Below are 21,792 nucleotides of genomic sequence, written 5' to 3' on the forward strand. Positions count from 1 at the left end.
TATAGCTGTCCTCAAACTGCTCCAGATGAACGTCCGTCCGAGTGCTGTAGCATGGATAGCGAACTTTCTCACCAAACGACAGCAGAGCGTGAAATATCGAACGACGCTCTCTGATTGGCTGGAAGTTTCTGCAGGGGCTCCACAAGGGACTAGACTCGGTCCCATTATCTTCCTGGCTATCATCAACGAGGCATGCCGGAGGTCACCGTCGTCTTACTGGAAATATGTGGACGACCTAACAATGCTAGAATGCAGGAAATCCCCATCGCCATCGAATATCCAGTCAAGTGTGAGCAACCTACAAGAATGGACTGTAGACAACAACATGAAACTGAACCACAAAAAGTGTTCTGTGATGACAGTAACTTTCATGCGTGAACCACCCCCACCGCCTGTCATCCAAATTGATGGACATGACATTAGTCAAGTAGATTGTGTCAAATTACTAGGGGTTTTCATCCAAAAAGATCTAAAATGGACTTCTCAAGTCAATGAAATTGTTAAGAAGGCAAACATGAGGCTGCATATGCTGAGAGTTCTCACTAAATTTCGATTGCCCTTATATGATCTAGTGCTCATTTACTGTTCATACATAAGGCCAGTGTTGGAATATTGTGCGCCCGTTTGCAACTCCGGCTTGTCTGCCAAACAAAATGAACAAATAGAGAGAATTCAAAAGCGAGCGTGCCGCCTCATGTTAGGGCCACGTTATGTCTCGTATCAAAACGCTCTTCAACTGTGTAAAGTGTCCTCTTTGAGTGACCGCAGAGAATATCTGTGCCTCAAATTTGCAAAGAAGCTGCTTGAGCCTGGGTCAAAGTTTAGTCATTGGCTGCCCCAAACACGTGGGGACTCCCATTCTCGAAATCTGAAAAATAAAAGCAAGCTCACTGAAATGTCATGCAAAACGACACGGTATAGAAACAGTCCGTTGCCATATCTAGTCAGATTGTTAAACGCTCATAGTACTGAATAATTACCAGTTTCACCTTCGACGAACACATTCACTGTTCTCTACTACTTTCACTCTCTCAAAATCCCTATTTTCTCCTCTCTGTCAGTGCTGTGCTGCGGAGCGGGGAGACCCTCTTCATGGCTTCCAATTGTTCTCTAGCTCTCTGTCTTGTTACTCTCACTCTTTGTCTCCCCTCCCTCTCTTTCTCTCTCTCTCTCCCCTCTCTCTCCTCTCTCTCTCTCTCCTCTCTCTCTCTATCTCTCTTTCTCTCCCTATCTCTCCCTATTTCTCTCCCACCCTCACCCTCTCTCTCCCTTTTCTCACTCTCCTTCTTTCTCTCTTTCTCTATCTCTCTCTCTATTTCTCTGATATAACTTCCTAAATAAAAGGATGACATGTGAATGCATTTTTGAATAATGTTATAGAATTTTACTTTTTTTTAACTAAATCAGATTTAATTGTACAAAATCCTGTTTGACTTTTTAACGATTCCCAAGATGATACACATTATATCGAATATTACAATGGCAACCTTTTACCCATGTTTGTATGCGAAACTTATCTTATCATATTTTAATGCAATATTCTACATGTACCTTTTACTAAATTGGCCCAAATACAAAATGTTCTGCATTTTACCTACAATGTATAATTTGTATAATCTGTTTAAATCATTGGAGCATCTATTTGACTTTATAATTCCTGGATTTGGTTTCTGTTGTTGTCCCTGTTATTGAAGAAAACACCACAACTATACCTTACCCATCTGGCTATGCATTTTCCAACCAAAACATTTAATTCTTTTGAATATCAAAAATGTATTGCTATTCATGTATTGTATAAGTCTAATATATCATCTTATTGCAAATATGGTAATACAATTCGAATTTCTGTATGTGTACCAAGCAATTTGCCAAGGTCGTTGGAAACCAAAAACAAAAGAATTCCAATTTTACTACCATGCATAATGTTTTACGTGTAATTTTACTTTGTCACTGATGTATACCTTGTAAAAGAAACTGCAATTCGGCTCTCGGGCCGCGAATGTTTTTAATGAAATGTACCATTTTAAATAAATAATTTTTTTTTTAAATCTTATCATTATTGCTGTTATCATCATTACAATAACTGTTTTAATTACCCTCGTTAATCACACATGCGGCGATCGTAAGATGGGGGAGGCACTCTGCCCCTTTCTACTGAAGATAAGTGGTTTCTAAACATTGCCCCTTCCCCCTCTTCATAAAGTCCGTTTTTCCCTCTGATATTGTCTAATATCGTAATCTTTTAGGTGCCTAATTTACTTTGCATTTGCCGTCTTTTCTTTGTAATAAATGCCCCTATTACCTTCTCATATGAGCCCCTTTTCAGCTGCCTGATGTGCTCCTTTTTACTTCTGATAATGACCCCTTTTTAGGTATGAGATATGCCAGAGCTTGTCTCTGATAAGTGCCCCTGTTACTAACACAGGGGGCCTTGTTCCTTGTTAATAAATGTCATTCCCCCTTCTTATAAGTGCCCATTGTTCTTTTAAAATCATTTCCCGTTCCCCTTTCTTATAAATGCTAATTATTATTAATAATAATACTACCGTTTTATTTACGTAGGGTAGCCACTTCAGTTATGAAACTGCTCTTCCAGCGGGCCCTGCATAACATAATATGTTATTACTACCCTTCTTCAATCTTATATGCTGAGCGCCTAGCTAGAAGGTAGAAGGTCCCATTGTTATAAGTCTTTGGTATAACTCGGCCGGGGTTCGAACCCACGACCTCCAAGTTGAACCACTTAAAGAGAAAATCTCGAATATCATCCCTGATAGTGTATTACATATACAGGTGGGATATATACAATATCTAAAGATTGTCGCTATAATGTTACCCTCTGTAGGTCTCCCATTTTATCCAAGAAAGTGTCTATTTCTGCTGGTGCACCCCACTTCGAAAGACACTTCGCCGCCAGTGCGTCATCATCATCATCATCATCACCACCACCATAAGTATCAGTATATTCCTCAAAACTAGTTGAATGAACGGAAAATAAGAGGTTGGAAACATGTGACAAGTTCTAAAATAATATACCAAAATTATTTTCAATTCATTTACAGGTTCTGTGGATCATCTCTCGTCGTAATGTAAACTGGACCCAACATCAGCGATGTCGAAGAAGCCGTAAGTATTTTTACAGACCTGAATGTCTTAGGTGAGAGTCATGGAAAATATAATATGGCATACAAATATTGAACCTTTATGGAAGGAAGGAATAACAATTACAGCTCGAGCCCAAGAGACCGATCGATCTATTTGGGACGTTCTTCTACCATTTTGTTTAGTATTAACTACACCAACGACCCATGAGACTGAAAATGTTCAATTTTCATTGCATTTTCTTGTTGTTGTTTTTTTCTTTCTTTTCTATCGCGATAACACTTTCTGTCTTTTCCTGTATTTTCTTGTTCCATTTCTCTATTTCCTTTTTCTCCTGTTTGTATTGTGCACGGCTTTTCGATACTCTCTTGACCTCAGATCCTCTTCAAATTTCACTGGCTTCATCAGGGGCGTAAATCCGTACCGAGGAGTGGCGGGGGGATGATCGGCGATAGCCCTCACATACTAGCACGAGCACACGCCCACACTAATTTACGCAAGCGCGCGCGATCGCGCACGCACAAACACACAACACACACACACACACACACACAAACGAACAAACAACAAACACACACATACCTAAACACATGTACATAAATTTATATATGCATACATACATGCACGCACATGCCAAATTTGACAACCATAAAGTAAAAGAATTGGACATATTTCGAAATACTGACAGCTGCAAACTGTAGTGTTTTATTATGATGAACTCCAAAATAAGACGACACACTTTCAAGCAGTAACATAAAGATTGAGTATTTCATCGGGAAGATGCGAACTCTTTATTTTTGAGTCCCATCACTTAAAAAATGATGTATAATGGTACTACCACGGGAACATCAACAAAAATGTTTCATTGGGGAGAAAGCGCATTGTAAGTCATATTCTTTGTTTTCTCTTAAAGGAGAATTAACTTCAAAAAACATTTATCTATGACCAAATAGACAATTCTGAGTTCTTTCTGGAAAGCCTAGGACATTGAATGTTTTATAAGAGCCAAACGTTAAAACCAGTCCGAAGTAGTACAGACCTACATTGATCTAGCTGTTTACTGGGGGCCGCCATTGTACCATAATACCATTTCATTATGGACTGACAATAATGCACTGCAAATTGGCCGCAGGCGACAATGTAGGAATGGTTACATAACAGTAGAAACTAATTAATATAATCAGGTACGGGGTTGTAATGAGTGAGCACACCTGCATTGATATGGAATGAATGTGACAGGTGAGCTTGGCTGGATTGAGGATAGAATGGATGGCAACCTTAATAACACAACTAGACAAAAAATACTGAACTAAACTAAATACCAGACTGAAAAGGAGCTTAGAAAACCAAAAAAAATAGAACAACTGGAAACAAAATGTCAAAGTATAAAACTGAACTTTAAAAAGAAAAGGGAATGTCCAATTAACAGTCCTACAATATATATTTGCGTATCACCTGTGTCGTGTGCGTGGCCAATTTGCAGTGATTTTTTTAAGTACATGTTGAAAAGGTATTATGTTATAATGGCAACCCCCATTAAACGGCTAGATCCATGTAAATCTGTACTTCTTGGGACTGGTTTTACCCTTTGGCTCTTATAAAACATTTTATGTCCTAGCTAGACTTTCCAGAAAGGGCTCAAAATTGTCTATTTGGTCAAAGATAAATGTTTTTTTGAAGTTAATACTCCTTTAAAACCAAAAAATAATCTGGCACAGGAGGACGAGTACCATGGCACTAGGTTTAAATCCATGGGTACATCAAAGGGGAAGTCCACCCCCAAAATAAGTTTGTTTCGATAGAGGCAGAAAAATAAGAAAATCAGGTGAGTGAAAGTTTGAGCAAATTCTGAATGAAAATAAGAAAGTTATGAATTTTTGAAGTTGTGATCAATCAAATACAAATTGGCAACTCTGTGACTTATCACGCTAGCTCTCCTTCATTTGCTTTGTGCATAATATTCCATAAAATCATGTTTTCTTCGTTATTGATGACGGAATATATTTGTTCCTTGCAGGGGTAGTATAAAAACATATTTGCAATTATTATATTTAGGGTGCATGTATGGTTGAAATTTTTCTTGAGGGAAAATGAAAATTTCTGATTTTGTTAGAACTGAGCAGATGGAAGTTGTGTTTACATGATACGTCATAGAGTTGCCAATTTGTGTTTGATTGATCAAAACTTTCACTGACTTGTTTCCCCCATTTTTCTACTCCTATTAAAACTAACTTAATTTTAGGATGGACTTCCCCTTTAAGGGTTAAATGACGTATTGATTGACTTAGAGGTTAGAAATTACCAAAAATGTTCCGTCTGATACCTGACCTGAATACAAATTCCTTTGCAACATGTTCGATGTCAATTTGGTCGAGGATCTCACTGTGGACGTTGCATACAGCCGTGGCGTTGAGTCGTTTTTGGGACATTGTGCTCCTCAACCATGTTTTTAATCGACGCATGGTGGAGAAACTCCTCTCACACTCACTTGACGATACGGGGCATACGAGGAGGAGCTGCGTGATAGCCTTCACCTGAGGGAATAGAGCGCGGACCTCTGGTGTCATCTGTCGGTACGCGTCCACTGATTCATAAAGAGATGACGCGCCTGTGGTGTGACGAAACATTAGAAGTTGTACTGCCAGGATGTCTGTTTTCAGTTCCGGATATCTAATACATGCAAAAACATGAATACAAAAGTATTTTTGTACTCAGATTCGGGAGTATTTATAAGTCTTATACGACTATAAAGGAAATGAATGACTGAGACAAAAAGAGCAAAGAAGGAAGAAAGAAATAACTAACCACTCAAAGAAAAACAAAAATACACAACTTTGTACGAGTGGTCAAAGTACGGGGCTAGGCAAAACAAGTGTGAAACGTTTTCACACTTGTTTTGCTTAGCCCCGTACTTTGCTTAGCCCCGTACTTTCCTTAGCCCGGACTAACTTTTTCTGGCTTTTCACACACATTGTTTTAGACCCGTCTAAGCGCCAATCCAGGGATAAGAAACTTCACGCTGTTCAGACTGGAATTCGTTAGCCCCGGATATAGCTGTATTGCGTGAATAAACATTAGGGCATTTTCTGCAGCTGCTTCGCCTCTGGCCAGCTCCAATATACCCTCCATTGCGTAGTATAGTACCGGACTATTTTACGTTTCTGTTCAGATTCTTTTGCTTGGCACAGGAATTGTGGAGTTAGTCTTGCTTTTTGCAGGACCAACTAACATCTTTAGGTGGGGCTAGCCTACTTTGGTAAATTCATGTCTGAACAGAAAATGGTCTAAGCTTAGCCCAGAACTATAGGTGGGGCTAAAACCCACCTTTAGTTCGGGGCTAAGCAAAATTTTGCCAGCGTGAAAAACATAATATTAAAACTACTCAAAGTAACATATCTAGACTAGTGAAATATATAAACAACAAATTCATTCATTCATACACACTTAAAATAGTTGGGCAAAAAAATGCCCAACTTTTAACCAACACTGAGCAACATACGGTCCACACAACTATTGGTTAAAATCTGCCCAACTGATGTTGGGTAATCAGTTTGCTATGTGGTTGGGCAAATTGAATTGCCCATCAGTTGGTGACCCATCATATTTTACCCAACTCTACAATTGCCTAACAGTTGGTTATATTTTCAGTTGGGTAATTTCTTGCCCAACCAATTTTACCCAGTTAGATATTGCCCAACCTTCTATTTGCCCAACTTTTGAGTAAGTTTAATGTTGGTTAATTAAATGCCCAACCAGTTTTTACCCAACTCCCAGTCTGCCCAACTATCAAAACACCCATCTATTGGGTAATAATTGCTCAACAATTTCTCTGCAACATCCATTTGCCCAACTCTCAAAACACCCATCTATTGAGTAATAATTGCTCAACAATTTCTCCACAATATCCATTTGCCCAACTATCAAAACACCCATCTATTGGGTAATAATTGCTCAACTATTTCTCCACAATATCCATTTGCCCAACTATCAAAACACCCATCTATTGGGTAATAATTGCTCAACTATTTCTCCACAATATCCATTTGCCCAACTCCCAAAACACCCATCTATTGGGTAATAATTGCTCAACAATTTCTTCGCAATATCCAGTTGCCCAACTCTCAAAACACCCATCTATTGGGTAATAATTGCTCAACAATTTCTCCGCAATATCCATTTGCCCAACTCTCAAAACACCCATCTATTGGGTAATAATTGCTCAACAATTTCTCCGCAATATCCATTTGCCCAACTCTCAAAACACCCATCTATTGGGTAATAATTGCTCAACTATTTCTCCACAATATCCATTTGCCCAACTCTCAAAACACCCATCTATTGGGTAATAATTGCTCAACTATTTCTCCACAATATCCATTTGCCCAACTATCAAAACACCCATCTATTGGGTAATAATTGCTCAACTATTTCTCCACAATATCCATTTGCCCAACTATCAAAACAACCATCTATTGGGTAATAATTGCTCAACTATTTCTCCACAATATCCATTTGCCCAACTCTTTAATTCGTCTGTTGGATAATCATTGCTCAACATTTTTTCCATAACATCTATTGGCTCAACTCTTTTTCTCATCTAAAGGGTAATAATTGCTTAACTGAAACACAAATAACATACACAGTAAACACATGTTGTTGTTTTCATCAGAAACGTAAAAACAAAACTTGTTAACATCAACTACAACATTACAATTTTTGGTGAAAAAAATACAACCTTTTAAAAAAAGTAAATGCAAATATAGCCCCTGTTTGGTGCAGCATGACAACTTTGATGTACACTGTATGTATTCCATGTACTCTGATTTCATACATGAATATGTGCATCATATATATTTTGTGGGTGTGGCATAGTGTTCATTTATCCTGACACACCAATACTCTGCCTTAGAGTGTTACACATGAACACATTTTTTTGAAGTAAAAAAAAAGAGGAAATAAATTCAAATCCCTCTAGATTATTTGACATGTGCAGAAGTACCACATGAAAGTTTGGCTATCTGTGATGGTGAACAGGTACTGATCAAATAACAAGGATACACACTGCCTACTATAACTTTTTGATTAGATTAAAGACAACAAAAATCAATTGACCCTACCTGCTATACTCAGTTTGATTGATTTTATTGATATTATCAATAATATCAATACAATTTTGCAAAATGTAGATAAAAATGTTGACTTCTCTACTTCTGCTTTGCGCGATGTAAATTAATGCATGCAGTCCATTCAGCAGAGAGTTCAGCGTAGGGTCAATGGACGATACACATTACATGAAAATTAATGGTATATGTAATTTACAATCATATACCCCACTTGCTTTTTTAAACGCAGAAAATATCATAGCTCATGTTTTATGAAGAAATATATCATTTTGATGTACGAGTTATGAAACAGTACTCTTGGGATTAAGACCAAACACGATAAGCATTTGTATACGCCAGTGCAAAAGATTTATAGCCAATAATATGTTTTGTATTTATACTTGGCATATATTCATTTGTTTTCTTAAACTTTCAAGGTGGGGATGTTAAGCAATGATTGGGATAAAACAATTAGGCCTTTATCATTTTTAAAATGTACACAAAGACTTCTGCTGTGTATAAATTCACTCTTTTTTTTAATATTATTCAGCGATCCTCACCCCACCCTCAAATCTTCAGTCTTACACAAACATGTCTAAATTATGTAAAATAATGTGCTGAATCCAACTCATAACAGTTTGTCTTTAAGGTTATTTTGTCCAAAATAATACTTTTTTCCAGTTTTTTTTCTCCCAAAATAAACTGGTTCAAGTAGCCAAAATGTGCTAAACGATGATGTGTCAGTTTCATCTGTAGGAAATATATCACCAGTAATCATCCTTGGCGTGAACACATCATGATGGCTTATGGCATGTTCATGAAGGCTCGGACCTCCCGCAGCTTTGGTGTAAGATGCTCCCCATCGGTAAACTGGAACACCACAATCTGGAGAAATTTCCAAACAGAACAGCTTTGCGGCTGATATTCGATATCCATCACATAAAGTGCCTTAAAGCACAAGTCGACTGCTTTAAGCAGTGTTGCGGCAGGAAGTATCCTCCTCTCTACTACGACGTACGCCTGTATTGGTGTGAGAATGTTCCCACGCACAACAACAAATGGCTGTGACCTGACTGCTTCATCAATGTTATCAACATAAGTCTGGATGTCGAGAACCTCCTGTAGTCCAAAGAGAAATCAAGAAGAAATCATTTGTAATTATATGGATTGATATATATATATTTGATGCTTGTCGAATGCTTCTGCTTATGAATCCACAATCACCTACAGGACACCCAAATTTGTTTATGCATGTTCATCCCTGTCCCATCAAAACATTACTGGGTATTCTTAAATATCCCTGCGGCAAAGGTCAACTGTACCCAAACTGGTCACGTTCAGAGCATTACATCAACTAAGCTGGAAGGCATATACAGCCTGTTAATATAAGCATGCATTTTTCACATGTCATTTGCAGGTTAAAGGACTTGCTTGCATTCATGAGTGAAATGCGATGTGATGACAAATCTGAGGCCATTTGTAGTTGTACCACAGATAATGACGAACTGACTTATTAAGATTAAAGCGCCTAGTGTTGCCCCTGCAGGGCCTCCTTGGGGACCAGCGTGCCCATTACTAGGAACTTGAAAATGGTTGCTTTTCAAGTTTTACACAAATAAAATGTTATGGCAATGCCTTATCTGGTAAGAACATAGGTATTGCATTTCAACCTCAATTTCATCAGTTGTCCTAGGTTTGAAACTCTTAACAAATTAACTATTGAATTTGTTTGTAATGAAATATGATTACTATGGCAAGATTTTAAACGCAAACCAAAATATATGCCTTACATGTCATTACTTTACCACCTCCCCAGCACATATACTTACTGGTTGAACGTCAATGAAGGACGACAATGTTTCTGCAGTGGTGTACGTTCCTCTCTTGGAATCTTTCCTTCCTCGGAACAAGACTGGGAGCATGTAGAATCCAAGATTGCTCTTTTCCTCTAAAAAGAGGGAAACAATGAAAGAGTTAAGTAATTAAGTCCCAATTACATATGAAGAAAAGGTGCAACAGCAAACAGGTCAATTATGGAACATCTTACAAAATGTACAGTTATATACAGCAAATTAAAAATAACGGTCGAATACAACAATTATTTTCTACAAATATGGGTAAAATCACTCAACGTAAATGTCAGTCAGTAATTTGGAGCTCAGCTTTCTGAGTAAAGAAAATCAAAATTGCACAAACTTCAGCATAGCCTTCCCAATGAGCTTTAAACCACCATCCCCACCCCAAAAAGCAAACAAACAAAACAAGCAAGTAAAAGTATGCTAAACCTTTGTCATGGAATCATGTTTTTATCATATGTTGTACATGTATTATATGTTTCAGAGCACTTTTATTTATTTCAGTTCAATTCCTTACAGGGGGGATATTAGACTCAATGTTTGGTCCTGGCCACAAAAATAAACATCATATAGTGTAATTGAAATAAATTCTTTTGACTTTCTCTCAAGTCATTTTCACTAATACTGTCAAATGTGTGTTCTGACACCACATACCAAGACTGAGTTTCCCAGGGTCATGAATGTTTTCGAATTCGGCTCTTGCACTTCTCCAGTTGCCAGTTTTCTCGGTGAAGTCCACTACTTTGTTACAGAATGTGGGCCACTTCTGGTACAGTGCGTTTGCTTTCTCTGGGAACAATTCTGCAAAATCTCCTTCAATCTGTAATTGTTAGGATAGTTATAGAAGCCAGATGAAAGGTAGGATATCTTTCATTTGCATCTTCTCTTTACCATTTTGCAAGGATTTGAATGGTACACACTAACAATTATCGGTTCAATAGGGATGCACGATTTCTGTAGGACCGTGTATCTCAGATTGTTAAACGATCCCTTTAAGGAGACTGCTAAAGTAAACCTGCCCATGCAACCAAAAAACAAAAAAGTTACTTCTCAAAACATGCGACTCTAGTTTAATTTAATGTCCTTTCTTGTCACATGCAGAAGAAAAATCAAGGTCCACATACCATTCCAGCATCGAGAAGTCTGGGATATGTGGTAAGAATGTTCTTCACACAACAGTCACTTCTCTTGATCCAGTCATGTCTTTTTGTTGCTGTTTGTTTCATGTAGTCCTTCACCATGTCCTCTGGCTCCTTGTTGTTACGCAGCCATTCTTCCATTGTCGTGATGTTATCATCGTTCACAGACTCAAGATCGGTATCTCCTGGATATAATGCAACAGAACAATCAACAATTAGCATGTATCAACAAGTTTTTGATGATTGTATTGGAAGGGGGGTTTTAGTTGGCATTGCTCATGCCCCACCAGTTTGTTATGGCACAGCATGACTTCATCAGACGGATCTGAATAACTCAAAACTTTAACTATATGAAAAAGTAGCCAGAATACCTTGCTTTTGAGACTCTGCCTCGTCTTCAGCTACTGGTACCCTCAGGGACTTCTCCTTTTTTCTGACATACCTCAGATGCTCCTCCAGGTAGCCTGTTGCTGGCCGTCCCTTGGCCCCCACGCAGTACCAGGCCTCCTGCTCAAATAAATTAAAATTCCTTCATAATTCAACTTCAAAAACAGTAATGCTCAACAACATTTGTTAAACATTAATAATAATCAAATAAAAGCACAATAAAATTCCAGTGTAAACTGTACATTTACATATTTTGTTACATATGTCAGTGTTTGCAATAACAAGGTTTGTCCTCTTAAGTACCTATTTCTAACTGCACACTGTTATATTCCAGCAATGTCATCAAGTCATTGCAAAAACAAAGTGAATGATGGATAATTCTGTGAATATCCATTACTCAATGGCATGCAGACAAAAGTCTAAATATTAAGAGATGTGTCATTACTGGATAATATAACTTATAAACAAGTGGTAAAAATAAACAAAAATATTGCACGATTTAGTGATTGATGCCATATTAGCTTTTCATTATTTGTAAGCTTTTCAGGCCTGTCTACTGTCAAATTTACTATTGCCAGAGATGCTCTTACAATGCTTGTGATAATGTGATACAACATGCAATTGATTGAGCATCTCCAATATAATAAATACAAGAATAACAAAATTGAGGAAGCTTCATAGCAAGTTACACAAAATAATATGATCCAGTATTCCAAAAGTTATTGCATAAACACATAATTTATTTGATTTAGACCTTAAAGTAGCTTATTGCTTCTGGCTCAAACAGAAACTTCTCATAAAATTTCACTTTCTTGTAAATGGGGTCTGTGGGGTAGGGACAGATGGAGGTATGGATGGACAACCTAAGAATTAAGGCACCTCCAAGTAATAAATGCCCGCTGTGGTAAGAATCAATCCATAAATCAGTCCAGAAAAAAGTGGTGATCTGAGCCATACCTGAGGTCACATTAAGGAAAGCAATTCATGGACAGGACTTACATAGCCAAGTGGAGATTCTGGATCTTTTAAGAAAGGAAAGCTTGTCACAATGGCATGGGCCATTGATGCCTTCACAAATGAGCTTGGCTTGGTACCATACTCCCGTATCAGGTACTGAGTCAACATATCCACAACAGTATGCCGGTCCCTTTTGCTGCAGAGATTTGTAGCATTGATGTTCCTTAATGCTGCTCTTCCCATGGTGGTCTCTCTCAATATACAAGCAATGTTCTGCAACAGATAAAGGATTTTTTGTTTAAAGATCAGTAAATTCAGAATAAACAAGTGAAATGTGACAGCATGCAGTCGGTGGGTATATCTCTGGCTGTCCGACCTCCTACAATAAGCCCATCATAAATCACTCACTGGGCATTCCTTGCAAACTTTGTTCTGATAAAAAATTTCAATGAAACCTTGAAACTGACCTTAGACTAGCTTAAAACCCATAACCCCAACCAAACATTTTCCATAACATTCCTTTATTCATTCATACCAAAATGTACCTACCAAATCATATCACTAGCCATTCTGCAGATGTAGAAATAAAATGGTATTTTTAGTAAAAACTTGAATAACCTTTGAACTGACCTTTCACCTTTGAGCCCTGCTGCTTGTCAGAAATACTGACAGACAGATAACTCCAAGACATAATGCCTCTGGCACCCTTATGTGTTGGAGGCATAAAAACTGATGAATGATGGTGACTCGACATGCCCACGCTTCAATTGTATCAGCCCACTATATACATAAACTTACGAAATGCACTTTCTTGACCCGTTTCAGGGGAGGATGTTGATCAGGACTCTTGGATTCTGGGGAGTCGTAAAGTGGCGTATCCAAACTGGGCTGGGAAGGGCTTTGTCTGGGACTCCACTCACTTCCTGTTACACAAGAGAGATCTGAGCAGTCATCTAAGGAGAACACTGATGGGCTTCTTGTCGACGTTGATGCTTGTTCCATGCTTTGTTGATTTGCAGCATGATACTACAATAAATAAATGAAAAATAATTGAACTTTCAATGTACATGTAAATGACTGATTATTCTTTACATTATTAATGACACAAACAGCCCCAGGTTAGACTTTAGTATCAAGTTTATTCCTTGAAGGGGAAAATCATTCTCACTGTTTCTGTACCCTTGTCCTATTTAAAGCAAACCCATAATTGAAAAGTGGTCACTCATGAGCCGAAGCTTCTTCAGTACATCTATAATATAATAATATCCAGTTAGGAACTTTCACTTTAGGCAGGAACATGCATTGGTAAAAAATAGCACATTTCCGGGGCCTCAATGAAGTACATATGCTAGAAAAACTTGGCATGAGTCATGGTACATTTAAGAAATTACAACATAATATGAATGAATGCAAATATAACAGACACATTTTCAGATACAGAAACAATGAAGTTAATAACGAGTTAAAAAATTCAAACCAGATATTTACTGTAAAAATTGTCATTGGAATAATCAAATTTGTTAGCAAGTCAGTACAGATCGATCAAGGTTAGCTTCTTAGCTATTTTTTCAATCAAAATGTGTAGAATGATACACTAAGAACTGATTCATAGATATAATTGTAATTGGAATAACAGTTTCTTTCTTTTGCTTTGTTTTGGTTCTGTTCTCTAAGACAAAATTTGCAAGTGCACCTGTAATGTCTAGTTGTAAAAATATATCACTTGCTTGCAACGGGTTGCCTACACGTACCTTCTTGTTCCTAGATGAATGAATGGTGCACCACAATATACAAGCAGCGCCCTCTTCCACTATAGGACTGGACAGCATTGACTGGCCTGTGATCAAACAGGTCACACCATTCAACAGCAGCTTGTGATTCCTCTCTGCCCACCTGTACTGCAAATGCTTCAACATGTCTGTTGAAGTACAAGGTCTGATACAGCCGAAGGAGCAGATACAACTTTTCTTGCACCACTACAATATGCTGAACACGTCCAAACGTGGGTCCATCATCATCAGTCCAATATAGAAGTACATCAACACCTGCCCGGAACTCATATCCATGAATGTCCACTTTCCCAGCAACTGTAACTTCGGTTCCCCTTCCACAGTTAATTTTTTTGCAAAGTGCCTCATCATCAAGTAGATCACCAAGCATTGCTGCAGCTTGCTGTGACACATTGATATCTTGGCTATCCAGTGACTGATTTGATACTGACCTGTAGCACCGTGCCATTTGGTATCTGTTAGCCAATGTTTTGACAATGTTTTGGTAGTTGCAAGATACACTGGCAATCTGCTTGAAAGGTCTGTGCATTGCTTCAAAACGCAATGCTGAATACTGGGTCAGTGGCCCAAGGTGTTTCAGTGCACGTGGGTAATGCACAAGAAAGTGCTGCTTCGGAGTTAGACTAGCTTCAGGGAAGAGCTGCATGAAGAGCCTGTGGTGATCATCAATCATTGCCTTCAGGACATAGATGGCAGACTTACTGATACTGGGACTCATAATGATTTTGAAGATGTCAATGATTGACAGTAAGAGTTCCCACTCATCACACATCTCATCAATCTTGTCTCCTAACATGAGAGGGATGTTGTATGCAAGGCACGTCATCTGTGCTGATGTCTGTCCACTGGCAGAATATGGATTCTTCAGTGATGCCTGCCTGATTGGGCTTGGTCTGTTTTTGCGGTCCACAAAGCCAAAATTGAATGAGGATATTCTACTGTTCACCTCATCCAGTGTTATGAAACCCTTCTGAACAAGTTTACTCAAAACAAGGTGCATTTCCAGGGGCAAGACTCCCTCTGTAAAATCATGCATTACATCTGGACATAAGTTTTGGGTGGAATGGTAGTAAGGCAATTCATTCAAAACTGTTGCATGCTTCAAGCCAGATTCTGACAAGGGCTTTTGAAGATCTGTATCATAGTTTATTTCATCACGGAGATATTGGGCATCCTCTTTTGGCTGTTTCTGAAGCAACGAGCGATGGCCTCTACAGAATCTACAGTAATAGTTGGCACGGAAACAGGTTGTACATCCCAGCATGGCATGAATGCCAAGATTGTCCCCTACAACTTGGAATAAGTAGGGTTTGACCCTACCCTCAAACTCTTTGCACTTGATAGTGAGTCCATCAGTCCACATGTGCTGCAGATCATCCTTGATTACCTTCAAAACTTCTGAGATGCCATATTTACTCAAAAGCGGAGATGTGATCATAGCTGTGAGCATGATATTTTCTAGCCTAGCCTGGTATTTCCTGGGAAGGGATAACACACTTGTATAAAAGGCACTTACCTTGTGTTTGCCGCGTTTTGACCCAAGCGGATTGGCTGTCTCAAACTCATCATTGTACAACAACAGAGGCACTAAGAATTCACAGTCTTGTCTAGCAGTAGCTTCCTGCCTTTTATAATAGTGACCATCTTTGAATGAATACAAAACATCATTATCTTTTGATCCTTTTTGAGACAGTATGGCGTTCATTACTCCTGGTCGCTCTAAGTATTGTTTAATAGTGTCAGCTAGTGGTATATATTGAAAGGTTTCTTTTTGTGTGCTTTGCAGTGGATCACCTGTCTTTTGATCAATTTTTGGTTTTAAGCAAGTTCCCAACAACACCTCACAAGGCTGAATGAAATCACCTTTCTCAGAGAAATATTTTTTCTGTTGAGTATCTGACATGAGCTCTGAAAATGGATTCTTTGAATTCTCGAATACATCTTGTATATCAGATCTCAGCTCACTGTTAGCTGCATATTGTGGCTCACTTAAGATATCCATCACATCCTGTTGCACAGTTTGTAACACAGAAATAACCAAATCTTGTGCGGTTTGAATGACCTTGTTGGTGTGTGAAGCAGGCACATTAGTCCTTGCCCTGAGTTCTGCTACAAACTTTGCTGCAATATCAGGTAGTCTCTCTGTTTGCGTTTCAAAAGAGACATCTTCCTGCTCACTGCTTTCTCCAACAAACAATGCCTTTTCCTGGTGCAGTTGTTCCAAATTCCCTTCAGTGTTGTTATTCTTTCCTAGAACAGATCCTTCATAACAGGTTTCACTTTGGTGATCTGGAACTGCTTTTGTAGTTGTGCTTGACGTCTTTATCCGTGCAGCGTGCTTTGAAATGAGATGTTTTCTATATCCCGATAATGTACGAAATGTTAGTCTACATGCCCCTTGCATGCATGTTATACTTACATTTTTCCCCCTGGTTGTTGTATGTGTGTATTTTAAATGATGGAATAGGCAAGAAATATCCCCCCTAATTAAATCAAGACACTGAAAGCATCTGTAACTATCCATAGTGAGATATTGTGCCACATCTAGGGCCTACCTCTGCACGCCACCCAGCGAGAAACTTCAATCGAGGTCCAATCTTGGGTATGAAGGATGTGATTATACTTTCACTTAGAAGGGGAAGGGTTTCCACATCAACTTCATTTTCTGGAGAAGAAGAGGGAGAGATTGATAAATAAGGCTTAGTGCAGCATAAACTGATTGTTTTCATATAATACCACAAACACACGTATGGTTGCGCAAATTAAACAAAAGTATATGTTTTAGATAATGATAAGCTGTAAACATTTGCTCATGTTCCAGCTAAAATATCTTCCATGTTGAATAAATCGCATAATCAATGTTTTTTGTTATTCCACAAGAGTCTATGAAAATCTGAATTTTCAAATGCGATTTTCTCGAAAATTTGGTCTTCGTATAGAAAACTTACTTTTAGATCATACTAGCGAATTGTATCAACTAATTGCTATTTATTTTCAGGTGATGTTACTAACATCCACACAATCAAATTAAGAATGGAAACCTTTTCTAAAGTCATACTAGTAATCACCTTAGTTTAGTCAAATTGTGCCTAATTTTTAACAATGTAGGGGCCTATTTAAAGTATAAAGATTAGTTGCATCAGCAATGAATTTGATTTCAAAGAAAGTCATTCAACTTACCAAATGAATCAGAATGATTTGAGAGTTAGCATAGCGGTCAATATATGCTGATTGGTTAATTAACATTACTAATTCATTGATAATCATATGTGTCTTCTCCATGTGCACTGTCATGCCTATTACTTCAACTTTAAACTGCCATACCGGTAATTGTTTTGTTCAACCTTTTGCGGCTGCCATGATATTGTCTGCATTAGTAGCCATGTTTCTCAGCTTTAGTATGACAAATAACCTAGCTTTATCTGACCAGGGTTTCTCAAAAAGTCTAGCACTCAAGCCTTTCACAGGCCACTTACAGTACCATACAACCATATATAAATTATAGTGTGTTACCTTGAATAGAGGCAACTGACAATTGTTTATCCTAGAAAAGATAATTTGTGGTGTTTAATAATTCTTTTGTACAGCTTATTGTTCAGTGGTGTGAAACATTAAAAAAAATGCATGTGCTGGAACATTTCACTGATATGAAGCAAAATAGGACAGTTAATCCTGTACTAACGAATGTCCTTCCTCCATGTGCACCTCCATCCCAAAATCGAATCAGTTCGTTGGCTTTGCAACTTGCAAGATACATGTACATGTCCCAAGTTTGGATGGTAATCCGTCCATCGGTTCTAATGATTTCATTGAAATCTGGACATGTAGTAAAATAGTGTACAATTTTGTGGGCATAATTTGGTGGCTTAAGCATCTGTAATTTTTCCATATTTAAAAATTATTTTCAGAAAAAGATTTTTTTAAATGAGAAAAAATGTACCCATGTTAAAAATTGTGCCCATTCGTGTACTACAGCGAGGTCACTGCAATTTCGAAAACCACCACAGCCTCTTGGTTTTGAATTAGGCTATTAATATGGGCTAAAATGTGGGTCAACTGCCTTTTAGTTATGACAAGGAATATCGCAATAGCACATAATTAATAGCCCCATTTAAAACCAAGAGGATGTAGAGTCTATGCTCTGTAAAACAAAGTTAGGCAGATGTTACTGGGCAAATCAAAGTTTGGCGCGTTTTTGTCAAATAATTTCTCCCAACCATTTACTGTATGAAGTTACCTAATAAAAGGTCAGAAATAAGTTGGGTAGGTGTTACTTGGTAAAACTGATGTTGGGCAAATTTTGTCCAACAATTGGGTTATTTTCTACCAACCATGTAGTTACCGATGAAATAATTGGGTAATATTTTTGGGCAAATTAAAGTTGGTCATTTTTGTCCAATAATTGGGTTATTTTCTACCAACCATGTTACTGATGAAATAATTTGCCCAACTAGTGTCGAATATACTACACATTATGGTGAGAATTGGGTGAATTTCCTATTGGGGTAAATTTTGTTGGTTAAAAGTTGGGTATTTTCTTTTCATCCAACACTGGGTTATGGGTAAATCATGCAAAATCTTTAATTTACCCAATAGTTAGTCGGACACATAAGTGCCCTCATGTTGGGTAAAAATTGGGCACTTGCCCAACATTTTTTTAGAGTGTTTGAATTTCAAAGTCCTGTAGAAAATGAAAGGGCAAAATCCTTAACATGGCAATGGGCAAGACAAATTGTCTCACTTTTTGAAATCTAGACTTCTAGATCTACAGGAAAATGAAAGATGATCTTCCACAAAATAATGTTCATAAAATTGTACATTATTTGACAACTTCAATTTTCTGATGAATCATTCAGTTCAGTGTTGATTATTAAATATAAGTAGGCCTAGATCTAGATCTAGACCTAGACTAGATCTAGTATAGTAGACTCTAATACCAATTTCAGATAACAGAGATAATTGTTCAAAATTACACCAGTCCCACGTACTGTATTACTATCTGGGTACACACCTACAAGTATGTGGTCCAATGTATTGGACCCACAGAACTCTTAAATACGTATTAAAGAGTTCTGTGATTGGACCCCATACAACCCATGATCCATAGAAAATGGAGGGTATTGTGTTATGTATGTATTGTAGCAGGTTTTGGCCTTTGGGTTTTGTAAAATCTTGAACAAAATATTTTTAAATATTCATTTGTGATCTAAAATTCATGGAAACAGTACAATTTGAATTTGATATCTAGACCTATATCAATCAAATATTAGTTTGGATTAGTAACACATGCATTAAAAGAGCAAATTTGAGGCAAAGTTTAATAGACCAATTGAATTGAAGCGTATTCATTAACCATTGCTGAGGCATATAGAACTAGTCTACATGTTGCTCATGTGTTATGGATATGGGAACAAGTCTACAGCAAGTACCTGTTGATCATGTTCTAAACTTCTAATCTCAATAAGATGTGAACGTACCTTCTAGTATCTTTAACACTGACGGACATCCCCACCTTTGAACGATTTTGGTGAGAGGGTCTATGAACCCATCTTCACTTGAACTATCTCCGCAGCAGTTGTCGAGCTCCATTTTTAGACCCTCAGGCTCTAGCATGCAAGACTCCGATATGATGCGTATATACGTACGTACGTACGTACAGTACAGGCTGCTAGTTACGTTGGTGCATCATATAGCTCGAGCTCCCGGGCCGGGACGGCCGCGCCGGCTATACCGAGTAAATAGAAATAGTACTGCGCATGGCATGCTGATCGCGAGCGACCAGGCCATGTGCGCGCTACCCCAAGACCAATACCAGGCAAACTTTACCCAAGTCTGGTTAAACGTAAGTCTAGTCCCCATCGAAGGTTTCCACTGCCATTTACGCATGCGCGTAATTGACGATGATAGCGTGTACGTTCCATGATCATTACTTACGTAGATTATGTAACTCTATAGGCCTACATGGTTAAGATGGCTCAGTTTTCACAAAAGATAAATCTTGGACTCTTTCAGCATCAAACTCGCACAAATTCATCGTCGCTTCAACACTCTGTTATTATAATTTTAAAATAGTCTAGAAGTAAATGGTTACAATTACAGGAGAGATAATTTCAATTTTTCATAGCAATATTTACACAGCATATTGTGAGCTAAAGAAAATTGAGCTAAATATATTTGGTAAAAGGCGGTGGTCAATTACTACCCTATATAAGCAAACAAAAAAAGGCGCAAAGTGAAATTGGGTAAGTGGTGATGGGTAATTATTACTCAGCATATGAGCAAACACAAATATGGGCAAAATAAATTGGGTAAGGGGCGGTGGTCAAATAGTACTCAATGTATGAGCAAACAAAAATTGAGCAAAGTAAAATTCGGTAAGTGGTGATGGGTAATTATTACTCAGCATATGAGCAAACACAAATATGGGCAAAATAAATTGGGTAAGGGGCGGTGGTCAATTATTACCCAATTATGAGCAAACAAAAATTTGAGCAAAGTAAAATCGGGTAAGTGGTGATGGGTAATTATTACTCAGCATATGAGCAAACAAAAATTTGGGCAAAGTAAAATTGGGTAAGAGGCGGTGGTCATTTATTACCCAATATATGAGCAAACAAAAATTTGAGCAAAGTAAAATTGGGTAAGTGGTGATGGGTAAATATTACTCAGCATATGAGCAAACACAAATTTGAGCAAAGTAAAATTGGGTAAGAGGCGGTGGTCAATTATTACCCAATTATGCGCAAACACAATTTGAGCAAAGTAAAATTGGGTAAGTGGTGATGGGTAATTATTACTCAGCATATGAGCAAACAAAAATTTGGGCAAAGTAAAATTGGGTAAGAGGCGGTGGTCATTTATTACCCAATATATGAGCAAACAAAAATTTGAGCAAAGTAAAATCGGGTAAGTGGTGATGGGTAATTATTACTCAGCATAAGAGCAAACACAAATATGGGCAAAGTAAAATTGGGTAAGAGGCGGTGGTCATTTATTACCCAATATATGAGCAAACAAAAATTTGAGCAAAGTAAAATTGGGTAAGTGGTGATGGGTAATTATTACTCAGCATAATTATGAGCAAACAAAAATTTGAGCAAAGTAAAATTGGGTAAGAGGCGGTGGTCAATTATTACCCAATATATGAGCAAACAAAAATTTGAGCAAAGTAAAATTGGATAAGAGGCGGTGGTCATTTATTACCCAATATATGAGCAAACAAAAATTTGAGCAAAGTAAAATTGGGTAAGAGGCGGTGGTCAATTATTACCCAAATATGAGCAAACAAAATTTGAGCAAAGTCAAATTGGGTAAGTGGTGATGAGTAATATTCCTCAGCATCTAACAATTACCCAACTACTTGGTAAATTGCTCTCAACTCCTTGGAACGATGTTGTTGCTAAATGTATAATAATTGGGTAAATATAATGCCCTGAAACAGATTGGGATAAAAATTACC

At 37.8% G+C, this 21,792-nt stretch overlaps 1 protein-coding gene across 2 annotated transcripts; it reads right to left on the bottom strand.

The window, feature by feature from the left end:
- Positions 1 to 7,609: 7,609 nt before the first annotated feature.
- LOC115927220 lies at positions 7,610 to 20,735 on the bottom strand. Of its 2 annotated transcripts, XM_030992746.1 has the most exons (9): positions 19,811 to 20,735; positions 16,889 to 16,998; positions 13,342 to 13,569; positions 12,586 to 12,816; positions 11,571 to 11,706; positions 11,185 to 11,384; positions 10,715 to 10,880; positions 10,034 to 10,152; positions 7,610 to 9,323 (listed from the first exon to the last, which is right to left on the bottom strand). In XM_030992746.1, the coding sequence occupies exons 1-9, from the start codon at positions 19,944 to 19,946 to the stop codon at positions 9,009 to 9,011; spliced, it is 1,641 nt and encodes a 546-aa protein (XP_030848606.1). In that variant the 5' UTR covers positions 19,947 to 20,735; the 3' UTR covers positions 7,610 to 9,008. The 2 variants fall into 2 exon arrangements, with proteins under 2 accessions (XP_030848606.1, XP_030848607.1); XM_030992747.1 differs by lacking the exon at positions 19,811 to 20,735 and having other exon boundaries at positions 14,295 to 17,152.
- Positions 20,736 to 21,792: the final 1,057 nt, after the last annotated feature.

This window comes from Strongylocentrotus purpuratus, unplaced genomic scaffold (assembly GCF_000002235.5).
Source record: "Strongylocentrotus purpuratus isolate Spur 01 unplaced genomic scaffold, Spur_5.0 spur5_scaffold_20, whole genome shotgun sequence".
Taxonomy (NCBI): domain Eukaryota; kingdom Metazoa; phylum Echinodermata; class Echinoidea; order Camarodonta; family Strongylocentrotidae; genus Strongylocentrotus; species Strongylocentrotus purpuratus.

Coding starts and splice junctions, on each gene's coding strand:
- LOC115927220 (XM_030992746.1), bottom strand. CDS start 19,946: ATGCTAGAGCCTGAGGGTCTAAAAATGGAGCTCGACAACTGCTGCGGA. Junction 16,999..19,810: donor AGTGTTAAAGATACTAGAAG/GTACGTTCACAT, acceptor CTTCTTCTCCAG/AAAATGAAGTTGATGTGGAA. Junction 10,153..10,714: donor CCCTGGGAAACTCAGTCTTG/GTATGTGGTGTC, acceptor CCCTCTTTTTAG/AGGAAAAGAGCAATCTTGGA.